Below are 15,767 nucleotides of genomic sequence, written 5' to 3' on the forward strand. Positions count from 1 at the left end.
GTCTATGATGTTGTTGTCTTCTCTTACTGGCCTCCAGGTTTACAGGCTGCTGCTCTTTGTCAAGATAAAATACCAAATGTGTTGGGAACTCAGGGAACTCTCATATGATTGGCTCAGGAACCAGGAAGTAAACACAGGCTACACGCTGGACCGCAGTAGTTCCAGACTGTACATCTTGGTTAAAAGGACAAAAACTTGACGAAGTTGATTTAATTCCCCACGTCCTCCATTTGGCTAATTCATGGAGGATCCATCTGTGGCCTCGGCTGGGTACAAAATGCCCAGAATGCATTGCGAGAAACAAAATTCATCGCAGGAGGCGTCCCCGTCTACCAGCAGCACAGCGTCTCCAATTTAAAATGTAACAGAGTCACATGACTTGGACTGAAGTCATTGATTTTATGACTTGATCTTTTATCCAAAATCTAAAGCTTAAGACAAATATTTAAAAAGTGTGCACCAACAATTAATTTCACTCAATCAGTATCAAACGATCTCTTTCAGTACAGCCAATCAAATTAACCATATTTTTAATAAAAAGAATAAAAGCTACGGACAAAAATGCTCCCACGGGTAATTTCTGCTGTTGCATTTTTCACTGAATATTCTGGAAAAATATAGTTTTGAGGATTGTTCTTGGAGCTTTAAGTTTAATTTTACTGTTTTGTAAGCTCAGTTGCTCTGGTTTCATCACGTTTTAAGATAAATACTGATTTAAGAGACATGCGCTATTATTTATGTTTAACATGTATTTCAACAATATTAAACAGGGTGCTTGTGCAAGATTGAAAGTCTTAATAAGTATGGAATTTTGAAACACTGTTTTCCAGACCTTGAAAAGTCTTGAATTTTGTGTGTAAGTCTTAATAAAGTATGGGAAAAAAATGTATGGTAGAATTTTACAGTATGCTCAAAGGCATTGTGAAATGAGAAATAGGAAGGTAGGCTATAAAACTATAATTTTACTAACTGGTCACGTACTGTATCAGCCTAATGGAATCAAACACTTGTTTGATGTGAAATTCATGTACTTGTGATTTTCATGTTTTGAAACGTTTTCATCAGTAAAAGCATAATTTACTGTGAATAATGCATTTGTTCATTGAATACTAGCTTATAAAAATTAACATTTCTAATAAACACAGTTTGTACAATCTCAACCAATGAAGTAGGCAGTAGGCACACAAGTATACAAGTACATAAAGTTAAGGTCTTGGGGGGAAAAAAATATCAGTTTTAAAAAAGTCTGGAATTTTAATTTGGAAAAAGAGCAAGCACCCTGTTAAAGACTTGAAGTGACTTGAAATTCAGACTTGGGACTTGACTTGAGAAAAACCTGTTTTGATCCGAGACGTGACTCGGACTTGCAAACCAGTGACTTGGTCCCACCTCTAAAGTAGAATTTGAAAACGTATTGAGGTTAATTTGGTAATAGTTGGATTGCGTGGCGTAATTTACACATAAAGTAGGCCACATAAATTTCCCTTGCTGCTGCAGCGAGAAACAACGCTTAATTACATTTATTCATGCAGATGTGTCGCTCATTACAGCATTTAGTGATCAAGATAAATAAAACGTTATATTCCGTCATCATAGTGACGTGATGATGGAAGACGTTTCCTGAAGCACGTTCCAAAGCGTGCAGGACAATCTGAAGCTGATTCAGAGGATCTGCCTCCAGAGGACCACTAGGTGGTCGAGATTCCAGCCTTCTGATCGGAGAGCACCAATCAAAGGAGAGGACAGATTGTTTATGGGGAATGCTGCTTCGATCCTGGGTTAACAAATGAGAATGATTCTGGTTATTTTAACAGAAAATACTTACTAATTGCTCCTTTAAAATCCGCCTGCATTTATTCCTCACCTACGGTCAGATCTAGATCATGATGTAAAGAACAAAGTTCTGCATGCAGGAGACTCTGGGGGAGCTGCAGAGATTCTGGGGGACTCTGGGGGAGCTGCAGAGATTCACAGCAGAACTTCAGATGTCACATTTCTGTTCACTCAACAAATCTGGCCGTCATGGATGAAAGCCAAGAAGAAACCCAGGAAGTCCCGTTTTCAGGAGAAACACGGAGGAAGGTGCAAATCCTGCTCATTAAAAAATGTTTCTATTTCCTGATCTTATTAAAACTATTTTCCTTTTGTTAAGAAGAGCTGCAGCGTCTTAAGCTTGGAGCCACTGGTTTAAATATTTTTCAACCAGACTCCGGTTCCTTCAGCCTCGCTCTGAGCCGTCAGAAATCACCTGGACCAAAAACGTTGCATCTTTAAATGGTTTATTTTGTATTCAAGGCATCAAACAGCAGCAGATGGACGCGTGTTTAGATCATTTCAGGCCGAACGTGTTTACACGATATGCAGACAAGACATTAAGACTTTTTTTTCCTTTAGAGCATCTTACAGTTTAGTCCCTGTGGAACAGAAAAAAAAAAAAAAAACACTAGATTTATTGCTTTATTTGGATATGAACACATTTTCATGTTAGCAGACATTAAAACATTAAGAGCTTGCTGGAGATTTGTCATTTAGACTCATAAGATTGAACACATCACACCTTAAAAAGTTACAGTTTAATAACGGTTCCCTTTGAGGACGTTTGCTCGGTTTTATTTCCGATGTAACCGGGTCAGGAATTAAAGAAACAGACTGGTGTTTTTACTCACTTCATTAGCAATCAGAGACTAAATGTCTGGAAAAATGAGGCAGGAACTCAGATTATCAGTTTAAAATGAGCGTGGAGTCTGATCTGGAAGCAGGAAAGATTGTACAGGCATCCCTCCCAAGTTGTTCATCAAAAAGTATCTGCAGATTGAAGTATTTGATGATGAAATCAGAATCAGTGTTTGAGGAGTTGCCAAAAAAAGCTTCAGCTCCTAAAGACAAGGCCAAAAATAAATAAATCTGCAAATTTGATGCAAATAATATGCATAAGATACATGCTGATCGGGTTTATTTCTGCAGCTTGAGGTGAGAAAAGTCAAAGCAGCATATAATAGAGATGCTGATCATCTAAATCATGTCCAGTTTGATCCTCTATCCATAAAACCACAAACTTTCTTCTTATTTCTTTTATCTTTTAACTTGGCAGAATACGTTTATGAATGAATTGGATCAGATATGCAGTTGTAAGGCTGTTCCGACCATCACCGGCTCACGTTTCCTCAAACATCTGAGCGCACATGAAGCCGAATCGCTCGGGAACATTTAATGGATTTTAGGAAACTTTCACCTTCAGTAGAACAAACGCAGCGTCGGGGGCCCAGAAAACATTAAAAAAAACACCAGAATGCTCCTTTAGGTCCTCAGAGCTGCTACGTGTGGTCAGTGCTGCAGACTGAATCCCTCAGGTTAAACCACGGATATAAACTCTAACAGGGTCCATCATGGCGTCGCAGCGCTCAGCAGCATTTCTTCCCTCTCTTCCGGCGGTCGCGGTCTCTTTGGGCGTTGATGTTGACGGTGTCTTTCTCCCGCTCCCGTTCCCTTTCAGCCCTGTCCTGACTTATCTTCTTGGCCCGCAGCACCATGTGAGTAAACGCCATGAACATCTGATAAAACAAAACGTAAACAGTGAATTTTCCAGGAACTAGCAGAAAGCGGTGCAGCAACCGCAAATGTTTAACTAAGGATGTAGGACGCAGAAAAAAAAAAAATCTTGATTAAATTTGGCCCGCCTCTTTGAGCTTTGAACAATAAAGCTGCTGACTCAGGTCCACTGTGCGTCATCTTAGACTTTAACCCTGTAACTCCAAATGTAACAAATATTTCTGAGACCTCCACCTCAACAGTCAAGATTTTTCTGAACATACAAATGAACATATTTTACACACTCTATATGTAAATGCAAAAAAAAAACATAAGGAAAATTATTTTTTCTTGTCTTACAAATCAATTACGATGCAAAGAAAATTTGAAAGTCTGACTTTTTTTTTTGTTTTTTGTTTTTTTAAAGCAACCAAAAAAGATTTACTTTTTCAAAATGTGAAGTTTCCTCACCATCACCTAAATCAGACTTTAAAGGGTTTCTAAATCATTAAAGAATGATGGCTTGCATTTTAATGCTAATTAATTAAAATATTAATATCAGCAAACCTGTTAGCGTTACCATCTCTAACGATGGCAAAGTACTTAATTTGGGCAATAAGGTGACTTTAGCTAATATATCACAGTATAACGATGACGCTAACAGGTAGCTTGTTAGCTAAAAGCTAAAACGCTAACAGTCTGTTAGCTAACAGTAGCTTCTGCTATGCTAACAGGAACGTATATTTGCAGGTTAGCTAACACTAATTTACATCTACAGGTAAAGCAGACATTACGCTGGTAATTATTCAGGTTCTATTCTGAATGAGAGGCTGATGGACTCAATTTTATGTTTTAGTCTAACTTGGTTTGTTTTGTTTTCAAATAAAGACTTAAAACATTGTTCACTCTTGACATACCAAAGAAAGGCAAGTTATAAATATTTCTTTTTTAATTTTATAGTTTTTTTTGCTTGGGCAAAATAAAACAAACCAATTTTTATTATAATTAATTTCAATATTTAAGATTTTTGTTTTCTGTATATATATATATATATATATATATATATATATATATATATATATATATATATATATATATATATATATATATATATATATATATATATATATCTTAAATATAAGACATTTATAAATTTGTTTTAAAATTTTTATTATTAATGGCTGATTGTTTTTGGAAAACATTCTTTATTCTTCAGTTTTGAACCCATCAGAAAGACAAAATTATAAAACAGTAAATTTTCTTCTAAGCATAACAAGAAAAACAAAAAGATACTTTATCAAAATTAATTTTCCTTATTCCCTTTTAAATTATGCATGATTAATTTTCCCCGTTTCTCATTCATGTTCTGTAGCGTCCACATTTCCATTAAGGAACCTGCAGTAAAATTTCAGGTTTATGGTTTTCTACATTTAATACAAGAATATCAATAATTCTGTAGTAATAATATTTGTGTTAGAAGTCTTACAAGCAGAAACTTGTATCGGCCTTTAAAGCCTGATTTGTGCATTTATTGAATCTGAAGGTCTATAGAGGTTTTCTTTACACTTTGGCTTTTTTTTGATAGATTTTCACTCGATTACTTGAAGAGTTTAAGTAAATTTGTTCATAGGGCTTGATCAAAGTTTTCTATCCGACAAAAACATGCAAGCATTAAGTTTCTCAGACAGAAAACCGGATTTTAGGTCTAACAATGCGATCAGTGTCTCAGTCTCTGTATGGGTAGGAGCGCCTCGTCTCACCTCCTCCACATTTATATTCTCCTTGGCACTCGTCTCGAAAACACGAACGCCAACCGACTCCCCGAATCGCACAGCGTCCTGGGTGTCCACCCTCTTCTTGGCCGGATCGTCGTTCTTGTTTCCCACTGAGGAAGAATAGAGACAAAGTAAATAAAACATAACTTGTTCTGCTGTGGCTCCCCTGCTGGCCCAGAAATTTATAAAGACAACTCAACAAGAAAGCGCTCCGTTCATTAAGAGTCCTTTACTTTTTATCCCTCTGATCAGCTGAAGCATTCTTGGCCGTTTAATGTGAACAAAACGTTAAACTGAACACTTTTAGAATCAGACTGCTGGATTGTTTCTCCTTAGCTTGACTAAATAATCATAGTAATATTTATGTTTTTCAAACAATTTTATGTATGTTTAAATGGATTCTGTCTCTCTCTCTCTGATCTGGATAAACAGAAGTCCATTGATGGATGGATAATGTAATAAATTTGACCCAGAGCCTTGTTTCATGGCTCTGCTTTGTTCCATGATGTCGTCACAGGACAGCAGGATTTATGCTCATATTTCCCTCTGACTATTTACTGAGTAATTCCTGACGGTAGTTTCATTACTGGATAGGGCTGAACGATTTTGGAAAATAATCTAAATGCAATTTTTTTTCTTAATATTGCGATTTAATACGATTTTCTTTCCCAGTTTAATTTATCGTGTCTTTTTAAACACATACAAACAACAAATCATTTTGTTTCCTCGCTGTGTGGATTAGTTGCTTAAAGACCCACAGCATCTAAACTCAGAGCAGAAATGATTGCGTTCTGCCTACAATATATGTCAACCAAAATTGCAATTTTGACTTTTCTCTGCATTAACCACAAGCAACAAAAAAGGCCTCTAAATAAAGATGTTTGTAAACAAGGACTATTTAAAACAAGAACTTTTAATGTTTCTATTGATCAGAATATTATTCAAGAGAACAGCTTTTAGTTGATTTGGACATCAATCCTTGTTGAACATAAAGTGCGACCAACAAGCAAGTCTATGTATTAAACTGATTGACCAGAAATTAATGCTATGTCTGATTTATATAAACTCTAAAACAAGTAATAAAATTAGATTATATCACTGCTGCAACTGTCTTCCCTTCCATGTTGAGGCAAACCCACTTTAAACATTTTACTGACACCTAATGGACGCGTCTGATTCACTAATTGTTACATAGCCACAAATTGCTGAGCTCTGCGATTTGGAAATTGCGTTTTTTTAAATTGCGATTATATTGAAAATGCGGTTAATTGTTCAGCCCTATTACTGGATATCAGAGTTTAGCGTGTTGAACAGAAATGTTAATGTAGATCACAGTTTTCAGGTGTTTGTGTGTAAAATAGAGATAGAAAAAAAAGCATGTCTGCTTCTCTGTTTAATAAAATAAATTCACATCTGTGGTTGTACCATGATAAACACTTAATAGTCCAAGCTGCTGCTGACCTACCCAGGATCTTGCAGACTCTGTCACAGTTGTCAGAGATTTCATTCAGCCACCTCTTCACATTCACAAACGACTCGGCGTTGGTCACGTCGTAGACGATGATCACGCCGTGGGTGTTCCTGTAGTACCTGTCGGCACGACATGAGAACAGAGCAAACATGAGAACAGAGCAAACATGAGAACTGAGCGGCTCGCTGGGCGGCCGCCATGCAGAGCAGAGACTGAAGGAGGCTCATTCTTACGTGGAGGTGATGGTTCTGAAGCGCTCCTGCCCCGCCGTGTCCCAGATCTGCAGCTTCACGCGCTCCCCCTCTATGTCCACCGTGCGGATCTTGAAGTCCACGCCGATGGTGGTGATGTAGCTGCCTGCATGGAGTCAGCAGATCGTCACCATTACAGCCCGTCGGCCATGTTTTCATGCAACGCCTGTATTCTGGGCTGATATTAAACTTTTCATGCTTTTTCTTTCCTTTGAGTCTTTTTAATGCTTCTTAAATGGAAAACTGCAACCTGTTTGTTCTACATCTTTGTTCCATTGACTCCTATAGAAAATACACTAGAATAAACTACCACTGTAATTTAATTTTTATTTTAAACCACTTTCTCATTCGCTGGAGCTTAAATCCCTTCAAAATATCATGTTTTATTGTTTTGCTCCGCACAAATAAATAAATAAAATAAAAATCAGTGTTGCTGTTGATTTTTGGCACAACCAGACTTGCATAATACAACACCCCCCCCCCCCCCCCCACACACACACACACACACACACACCAAGTAAAAGCAACAAACTTTCACACATGGGATGAATTTATAGTTTACCCTTAAATTGGACTAATTACTAAAACCAGTTTTTAGTGAGTTTTTTCACCAGCGTTAGAGAAAATGAAGAGAATACTTGTATTTTTTCAGGTCTAGACGTATTACTGGCCTTCATAGTAAAGAATTATTGGAATTTCTTTTTAATAATATTGTAAAAGCTATTATTTAAAAGAGTTTTCTCTGTCCAGTAGGACATTAACAAATGATTTTACACAGCAAGAAGAGATCAGAATCATTGTTGCCCTTTTTTATTCTAATGGATAAAAAAAAACAGGAATAAAATCTAATCATAAAAACAGTTTTTAATATTCTAAATTATTTTTATAAATATTTAGTATAGCATACTTTAATGACTCATAAAAAGGAAATAAAAGAGCATCTATCTGGGACATTTTCATAATTTCTGTGGCCAAGGAACAGAAAGAAATGCTGCTGTAGATCTATGCATTCTAGAGCTGTTAGACCCACATGTCTAATTTCCAGTTTTTCTACATCATCACTCTTCACCCTCGCCAAGCCGAGCGTGCTACGACAGACCTAACCAGCCCAGGGGAAGAGATGTCTCAACTTGACAGAGAAAGCAGAACTCACCGGAGAAGGAGTTGTCGGCGAAGCGGAGCAGGAGGCTGCTCTTCCCCACATCTGAGGGAGAAACAGATCCAGGATCAGATTAGGAAGGGTGTAAAACCGGTCTAAAGACGTGGCAGCCTGCTTCCAGCGAACCCGCGTGGGAGGAGAGCAGCGAGCAAAATGAAACAAACGTTCACCTTTAGATAAACATCATTAAGTAGAACATCGTGGAAAAAGTTCATTTATTTCTGCGATGCCGTAAACCTGCTAAGGTTTCAGCCACACTTTTACCTTCCACTCAACTTTCCTTTAGCATTTGTGTTTGACATGGTGCAGGTCAAAAGTTTGACAGAGCCAAAACTTTGAGCTGTTCAAGAACTCTGAGCTCCACTTCAGCCAGAAACCAGGAAAAGTTGAGAAGTTCTAGTCGGATCAGAACCAGACGACGGGGAACCGGGAACCACTTGTGTTTTGTGATGTTTATCTGAAGTTCAGCAGATTTGTCCTTCCTGGACAAATCCGACAGAAAAAACTGGGTTCTACTACATTTACATGCAAGGCGGACATATTGGATTTTTAGGCTAATTTTTCAGTTTCAAAAGAATAAAAAAAACAATTAAATCAAAATCCTGCAGGAATTTAAAGAATAATAATAATAATAATAATAATAATAATAATAATAATAATAATAATAATAATAAACAACTGAGGTGGTTTTGGTTTGACGCTTTAAAAAGATTTGCTGCCGTAGACCAAACCATCAGAATTTAGGGTTTTAATTCGCTGTAAGTCATAACGAACACCAGCAAAGCTTAAAATACATATTTTTGTGAAATAATCTTTTCCTCTGACCACCTTACTGAAGATATTCTAATTTACTGAGCTGCACACGTAGCTGGTTACATCAGGACATGTGGAGGTCATGCTATCAGCTGCTAACTGCTCAGAAACGGTAAATAAACAGCGACTCAACAATTTTCTGCAGTCTCTCTGAAACCTTTTGCAGATTTATCGCCTTTTCCTGCAGCCGGGTTTCTGTCCTGATGTGGAGCTCGGCTGCAGACGGAGGCGTCTGGACAAATGATTTCCTGCAGGCAGGAAGGTGACCGCCTGCCTGTGACTCAGCAGCTCCTGCAGCGCCGCTGAAAATAGCCGCTTCACCAAAACGCCTCGTTAACAGAGTCCATACAAACAGCAGCGTTCTGCGACCAGTGGTTTTTTTTCTGTACGACAGAAACAACAACGTCTCTAAGGCTCTGCTGTAACTGGCTTGTTTAAATAGTTAAAGGTTAAATAATTGTTTTCTGCTCCAAGCATAAAAAAAAAAAAGTTTTTAACTAAAAGCTGCCACCAGATCGTTTCTAACATCTACTGTAAACTTTTCTAAGAGTGGTTCTGTGAGGCATTAAGAGCCGTCAGTATCTTACCTGCAGTAGATGCAGCTCTGGGCAAAACAACCTGCTGGGCTTCATTAGATTAAAATATTTTAAACATTTCTCTGTTGTGATCTGGCACCATCTGAATGAGGAACTTTATGTAAGCTACTCCACATTAAATTATAATTTTAATAGGTTATTTGAACTGTTAGGTTTACTAGGGTGGAATGATTAGATAGCACAAGTCTAATTATTACCAATAATTAGGTGTACTATCTATATTTATTGTGGATTTCCTTTGATCTACATGGCCTCCAAGTTAATAAATTCAACCTAAAATGCAAACATGCACCACTACCTTTGGGTTGAATCTCCCACAGCAAGCCTGCATAAATCTGACAGAACTGGTGGGGCTAATTTTAATAGGCTGCTCTGGATATGATCCACACTTTCTTAAATAGAGTTAGAGTTAAATAGAGGTCCGAGCTTTGAGAAGAACATCCCAGAGGCTAAATCCTGGTCCTGCCGGGACTCAAAGCTCTGTTCAAATGTTACGGACTACATTTAAAAGGCCGGTCTGCGCCAGATAACGAGTTTAATTAAGCTTTACCAACTGGTGTTAATGAGCCGTTTATTTTAATTTGCTGGGAAGCAACAGAGAAACAGCTAAAACATGCCGGAGTCCAGGGCCGGGGACCACTGCTCTGGTTTTTAGTAATGCTAGCTGCACTAACCAAGCTAAGACCCTACAGACTGAAACGTTAGTTCACTAATTATCGTCTTTAATTAGTAAAGTGCTGTTTTAGCACACAGCGTGGCGTCGGCTCTGCTCCTGGTATAAGAACCACCGTCAGCAGGAAGGCTAGACTTGTAATGTTCTTATATTATTATTTTAGAGAGAAGGTGGAAGAACGTTTACAGAAACATGAGAGCGGGAACCTTCTGGTTAGTTTTACCTTCAGAAAAAAATATAGAGAGGTTCAAATCACAGCTATTACCGTTTTTCTTCATATAGCGATATCCCGGAGGTTTAAAGACAAAAAAAACAAACATAAAATTACATGAAAAGCTTAAAACAATTCAAAGTCAGAATGTTTTAAGATTGTATAAAAATGATCTGTGGAAGTGGCCAAACTGATTATCCATCAGAGTCTCCAGGTACTGCCAGTGTCCACTTACCCAGAAGTGAGGCTGATTAGAGAGTTTTTTCCTGCAGGTAAGATACTGTCTGCTCATAATCACCTCATACAACCACTCTACATACAAAAAAAGCAGTTCGGTGATTTAAAAGCTCCTAAATTTAACTTTGTAGCTTAGTGCCGTTAAGCTTTTTCTCTCTAAAGTCTTAAACTGAGGCGGTATTTCCTCTAAAAGAACACAATGAGCTCCTGCTGCTGGAAGGAAACCCAGATATGATGCATTTTGGTCTTTTTCACGTTCATATGATTAAAAAAACATGCTCCATAACACGAAACGTCATCTTAACGCGCGTTTTATGAAGCATTGAGGCTCATATATCCCTCCTCTTTGTCACTAGGATGAAAACGGAACTCCGACCAACCAGCAGCAGGTGGAGGACAGAAGGTAATCGTAGGTTTGGACCACAGGAATGATCTAATAATGATCTAATAATGCAGCTATTCTGCATCTGTTGCTGTAAATGTGAACCCGGTTCAGACAGATTTCACTGAGAGGAAGCAGAAAACAATCCAGCGCAGCGGTTTGGATACTAACTGGAGTCTCCGATGATGAGCAGCTTAAACAGGTGATTGTAGTCTTTTGCTGCCATCTGATTGGCCTCTTGTCGGCTTTCCCAGTCAAACCAGTTTCATATGAGGAGGTGACCTCGGCGCCCTCTCCAGGAGCACATGCAGTTTGGCCTTTCACTCCCGCCGCCGCCGCCGCCCCGTCACCAGCTGCAGGCGGGGGACATTTCCAGTTGAATGCGATGCGCTTGTGGTTGAGCTCGGCTCCGCTTTCACATCATCCGTTTGGTTTCAGAGTGAAACCGCAGCTCCGGGCGCGACGTGTGGCATCGCTGCAGCGCCGCAGCGTGTGTGATTCATGCTCAAGGGCCGGCGGCACGTTTCCCCGTTAGGCCGTGGTCCCGCCCTCAGTGGGGGGGGATTTCCACAGGAGTCAGAGCAGCCGGACCCACAGCTACTCCATTACTGAAACCTTTTAACCTAATAAATCCAACCTCTGCTCCATGCGTGTGTCTTTAACGCTGCGACAACGAGGCGTTCCTCTTTCGGTTCCTGGAATCGATCCCTTTATTTCACTTCACTTTCCCCAGCGGTCGGGTGAAGTCGCCCCGTTTCCTGCTTTCTTGGCACGAACGCGGCTCACTTCTTCACGGGAGGAAGCAGAAAACCTACGATAAAAGATAAAAGTCCAGGTTAGTCAGATCCATGTGATTATCGGCTGTTTTTTTTTAAAAAGGACTCCTCCTGTCCTCCCGGGCCGAGTCACTAAATATAACCCGTCCTCCTGGTAAGGCCACGCTGCACATGGGCTCCATCTGTGCTGCCGACTCAAAGGGCAGCAGAATACTAAGATTTCCCATTTGAACACACATAAAAACAAGAGAGCATTAAGAAAAATGGCGTTTTGCGAACATTTTAACTCCTAAAGCGGTTGTTCCCAGCCCCGGTCCTGAGGAACTGCTGCCCTGCATGTGTCAGCAGCCATGAAGGGCTGCAGGAGCCTCATTAAGGGAAGTCAGGTGTGACCCAGCGAGGACCAGGGTACTGAGAACCCGGATCAGGAACCACTGTTCTAAAGGACAGAGAACTGGGAACTAAACCGGCCCGTTTAGTCCCTGAGGCGACGATGAATAAAACTCTCCCAGATTCAGTTGTCAGGATTATGTCTGGTTTTAAATTAACAGTCCTTCCAGGTACTTCTCAATCAATAAGAGTAACGGTAAAAAGTTTATATTTATTTAAGAATTTGACACAATGTCAAATATTTCCATTAATTTTATCACCCATATTTAAACTGAATCAAAACACAAATGTGATTCTCTGACAATTATAATAATAACACAAAGGGTTATTACCCAGGAAAATAACAGAAGATCAGCGGATCGGTTCAGGAAGCCCAGTTTGGTCAGTGGACCAGAACCAGGAGGAACCCTGGTACCTCCGGCAGAGTGGACCGGTACCAGGTCCTGCTGGAAAACGAGCTCGGCTTCTCCATAAAGCTCGTCAGCAGCAGGATGCGTGAAGAGCTGCATTAACTTTGGACTTCAGTAAAACCAAATGGACCAGAACCAGAAACTGACATGGTACCACACATCATCAGTGACTGGAAACGTCTCTCTGAACCTGGGTTCTGTCCCTCCTCTCCTCCTCCAGACTCTAGGACCTGGATTTAAAGTAAATGCAAACTTTTCTTTCACCTGAAAACTTTGGACCGGTTCTGGTTCTGGTTCTACTTCGCCCAGGTAAGACGCTTCTGGCGTCCTATCCAGGAACCTGACAGTTACTGCCCGTTTTTCTGGATACATCTGTCGGTATTCTTTAGCCGTAAACCAGATTTATTAAAGCAGAAATCAGATTTCTACGTCTGGGATTAACTATAAATATGAGTTTCACCTTCTGACCTGAATTATTGACAAATGTTCTTATTTATTGAGAAGCATATTTAGGTAAAAGCTGCAGTGACTCAGTCTACAGCTGATCAGATCACTGGACTGGTAGCGGTTTGATTACATGTTTCGATATAATTGGGGATTAATTGGACCCGCGTCATTAAATGTAATGGGAGAAATACGTTTAAAGGAATACGTTTAAAACTAGCAAAGAAGCAAACTCTGGCCGCGTTACCTGGCAGGTAAGTTGGCCCTGTGTTCTCAGGGGTCCAAATGTGCAGCAATTTAAGAAACGAATTAAATCATTACTTGAATGACTTCCTAATTACAATTTTGGAAATACATGCTTATGGAATAGATAATAAATTTAAAACTGTAATAAAATATCTATTTTATTTCCCCTCGTGGCTGCAACTAAAGGATCTATTTCATCCGTTACTGGGTCAGTGGTTCTGGCCCAGTTTGCAGGTTAACCAATCAAATGTCAGGGTCTACTTAACAAGCAGCAGGGACGTGATTTTTAAGTTTCCTTTTCAGCTCAGGGCAGCTCTGTTCGCTTCTATGACTGAAATCAAGAAATATTTCATAAAAAATTTTTTTCTTTAATTAAAAAAAAATGAGCGCTTGGCCTTTTACGGCGAACTCTAGAGATGGACACACAACAGCCACATAATGGGAACGCTGGACGTGTCAGGCTCACAGTTTGAGCCGCTGTCTGGAGACCTAACCATCCGGGGACCTATAGAAGGATTAAAAGCGCCGTCCACCTGTAATTACCCACCGCGGTGAATGATTGTGAACACTTGTGGAAAAAAAACAGACGTTAAAATTGACGTGATGCTGCCTTGATGTGATCTTGGAGGCTTGTCAGTAGGGCTGGTTTTCATCTAGGATGAGCCGATTTGATACAATTGTCGATACATAGCTCACGATACAAAACGCCTCTCCATATAGCTCAGCTTGATTTGACTCCAATATTGATATTACTTTCAAAGTAATGCTCAAAGTTGTTCAATTAACAAAACCAGCCAGATATTATATTTATGTTCAATTTATTAACACTGATATATTAAACAGGAAAATAAAGTGCATTTGGTTCTATGCATTTAACGCATCACAGATACCAAAAATGTGTCCAAACGTCTGATTTTAGGGACGAAGGAGCTTCTAAAATCCTGTCAGCTTTTCAGCAAATTCGTCTCACTTTCACTTCCTGGCTGTGAACAGTGATGGCTGTAATAACGCCCCCTAGGGTTTGGGAGGTATATCGACACTGAAAGCCAGAATATTGATAAATTGTTTTTAAAAACATATTAATCTTTGTATTGATTTTTATGCACAGCCATACTCGTTAGCAACTGACCAATCAGCAATCTATTTGTCCCAAAGCTAAAGGTTCCCTACCTGCAGACCCTTTTGTTAAAAAAAAAAACATCAGTACAAAATGGTTACGCGTTGTTAGCGGGGAAAGCACAAATCAGACACGCATTATCCGGAAGATTTAGAGGGTGGAAAACTCAGAGAAGGAAGATTCCCTGTCGTTGTTCATGATTGTTGGAGAAAACGAGTTTCTCGCTTTGCTAAATATGGAAAAGCCTTTATATGGAAAGGCACTTCCGGTTTTGAGGGCGTGCCTCCACAGGCTCTTCTGTTATGATAGCGACTCATCACTTTGTTTTTTTAAAAACACACAGTGTAAATGTTAATTATGATTAATTTTAGTTTTATAATCTCAAGAAGGTATCTAGCTCTGCATTTTAAAGAGATTTGTACTTTAAATTGTTTCGCAACACAAATGCAGCACGGGAACCAAGAAATTCTAAAATATTTACTTTAAATAATGCATTTAAACATTTCTGGATTTAATTATTAGCACGTTAAGAATTATTTAATGCTCACTCAAACAAAACAAAAAAAATCCCCCTAATTTCTGATTTTATTACAGTAACAGAAAAAAGAAACAATGGCAGAAAACTTTATTACGCTGATGTCCATAACTGAAGATAATAAAACGGTTAAAAACATAATTAATACTTTTTTTCCCCAGCTCTGTGCATTGTTGCCGTTCTCTGAAGTAAACTCGTAGTAAAACTACTTCTCCGTTCACCAACATGTCACCGCGGGCGGTACTGACCGGGAAACTGCTTTCGGAACAACGGTCCAAAGTTTTAGCAACGAACCGCTGGTTGTCCAGTCCGACCGCTGTTAAATCCCCACAATAACGTAATTATAACAGCAGGAAAGTCCAACAGGAATAAATTTAAAAAATCTGATAAATTTAAGTGGGTTAAGCGGAGTTTCTTGGAGTGCGTCGACACCAACAGAAACGTCCAGGTTTTCCAGCCTGGAATGACGGAGTGGGCCCTGAATCCGTCCCGTCGGGAAACTTCCAGCTCTCCGGACAAACTCCCGAGCAGCTGCGGTAAAATAGGCCACTTACTTCGGTCATCTGGCGGACTCGGTGCTCGGAAGGACGGCTCGTGTTAACGGGGCGCCGCGGCAGAACGTTAGTTTTCGTTTCGGTGGAGCCCGTTGGAACGGAGCTCTCTCACTCCCTCCCCGGTCGGAATGCCTCCCCACGGCGGCGGCCACACCTGACTGACGGCGGCTGGTGATGAACGGCGCATCCCGTGCTGCGT

The 15,767-nt window shown here is 39.7% G+C and overlaps 1 protein-coding gene across 2 annotated transcripts; it reads right to left on the reverse strand.

Annotated features, from left to right (window-relative positions):
- Window positions 1–2,262: 2,262 nt before the first annotated feature.
- On the reverse strand, window positions 2,263–15,742 carry si:dkey-16l2.16 (ras-related protein Rab-35). Of its 2 annotated transcripts, none has more exons than XM_036148747.1 (7): window positions 15,569–15,742; window positions 11,268–11,907; window positions 8,179–8,229; window positions 7,008–7,131; window positions 6,769–6,893; window positions 5,289–5,413; window positions 2,263–3,551 (listed from the first exon to the last, which is right to left on the reverse strand). In XM_036148747.1, the coding sequence occupies exons 2-7, from the start codon at window positions 11,320–11,322 to the stop codon at window positions 3,402–3,404; spliced, it is 630 nt and encodes a 209-aa protein (XP_036004640.1). In that variant the 5' UTR covers window positions 11,323–11,907; window positions 15,569–15,742; the 3' UTR covers window positions 2,263–3,401. The 2 variants fall into 2 exon arrangements, with proteins under 2 accessions (XP_036004640.1, XP_036004641.1); XM_036148748.1 differs by lacking the exon at window positions 15,569–15,742 and adding an exon at window positions 15,263–15,516.
- Between the last annotated feature and the right edge of the window lie 25 nt (window positions 15,743–15,767).

The sequence above is a fragment of the Fundulus heteroclitus genome, chromosome 16, assembly GCF_011125445.2.
Source record: "Fundulus heteroclitus isolate FHET01 chromosome 16, MU-UCD_Fhet_4.1, whole genome shotgun sequence".
NCBI classification, from domain to species: Eukaryota; Metazoa; Chordata; class Actinopteri; order Cyprinodontiformes; family Fundulidae; genus Fundulus; species Fundulus heteroclitus.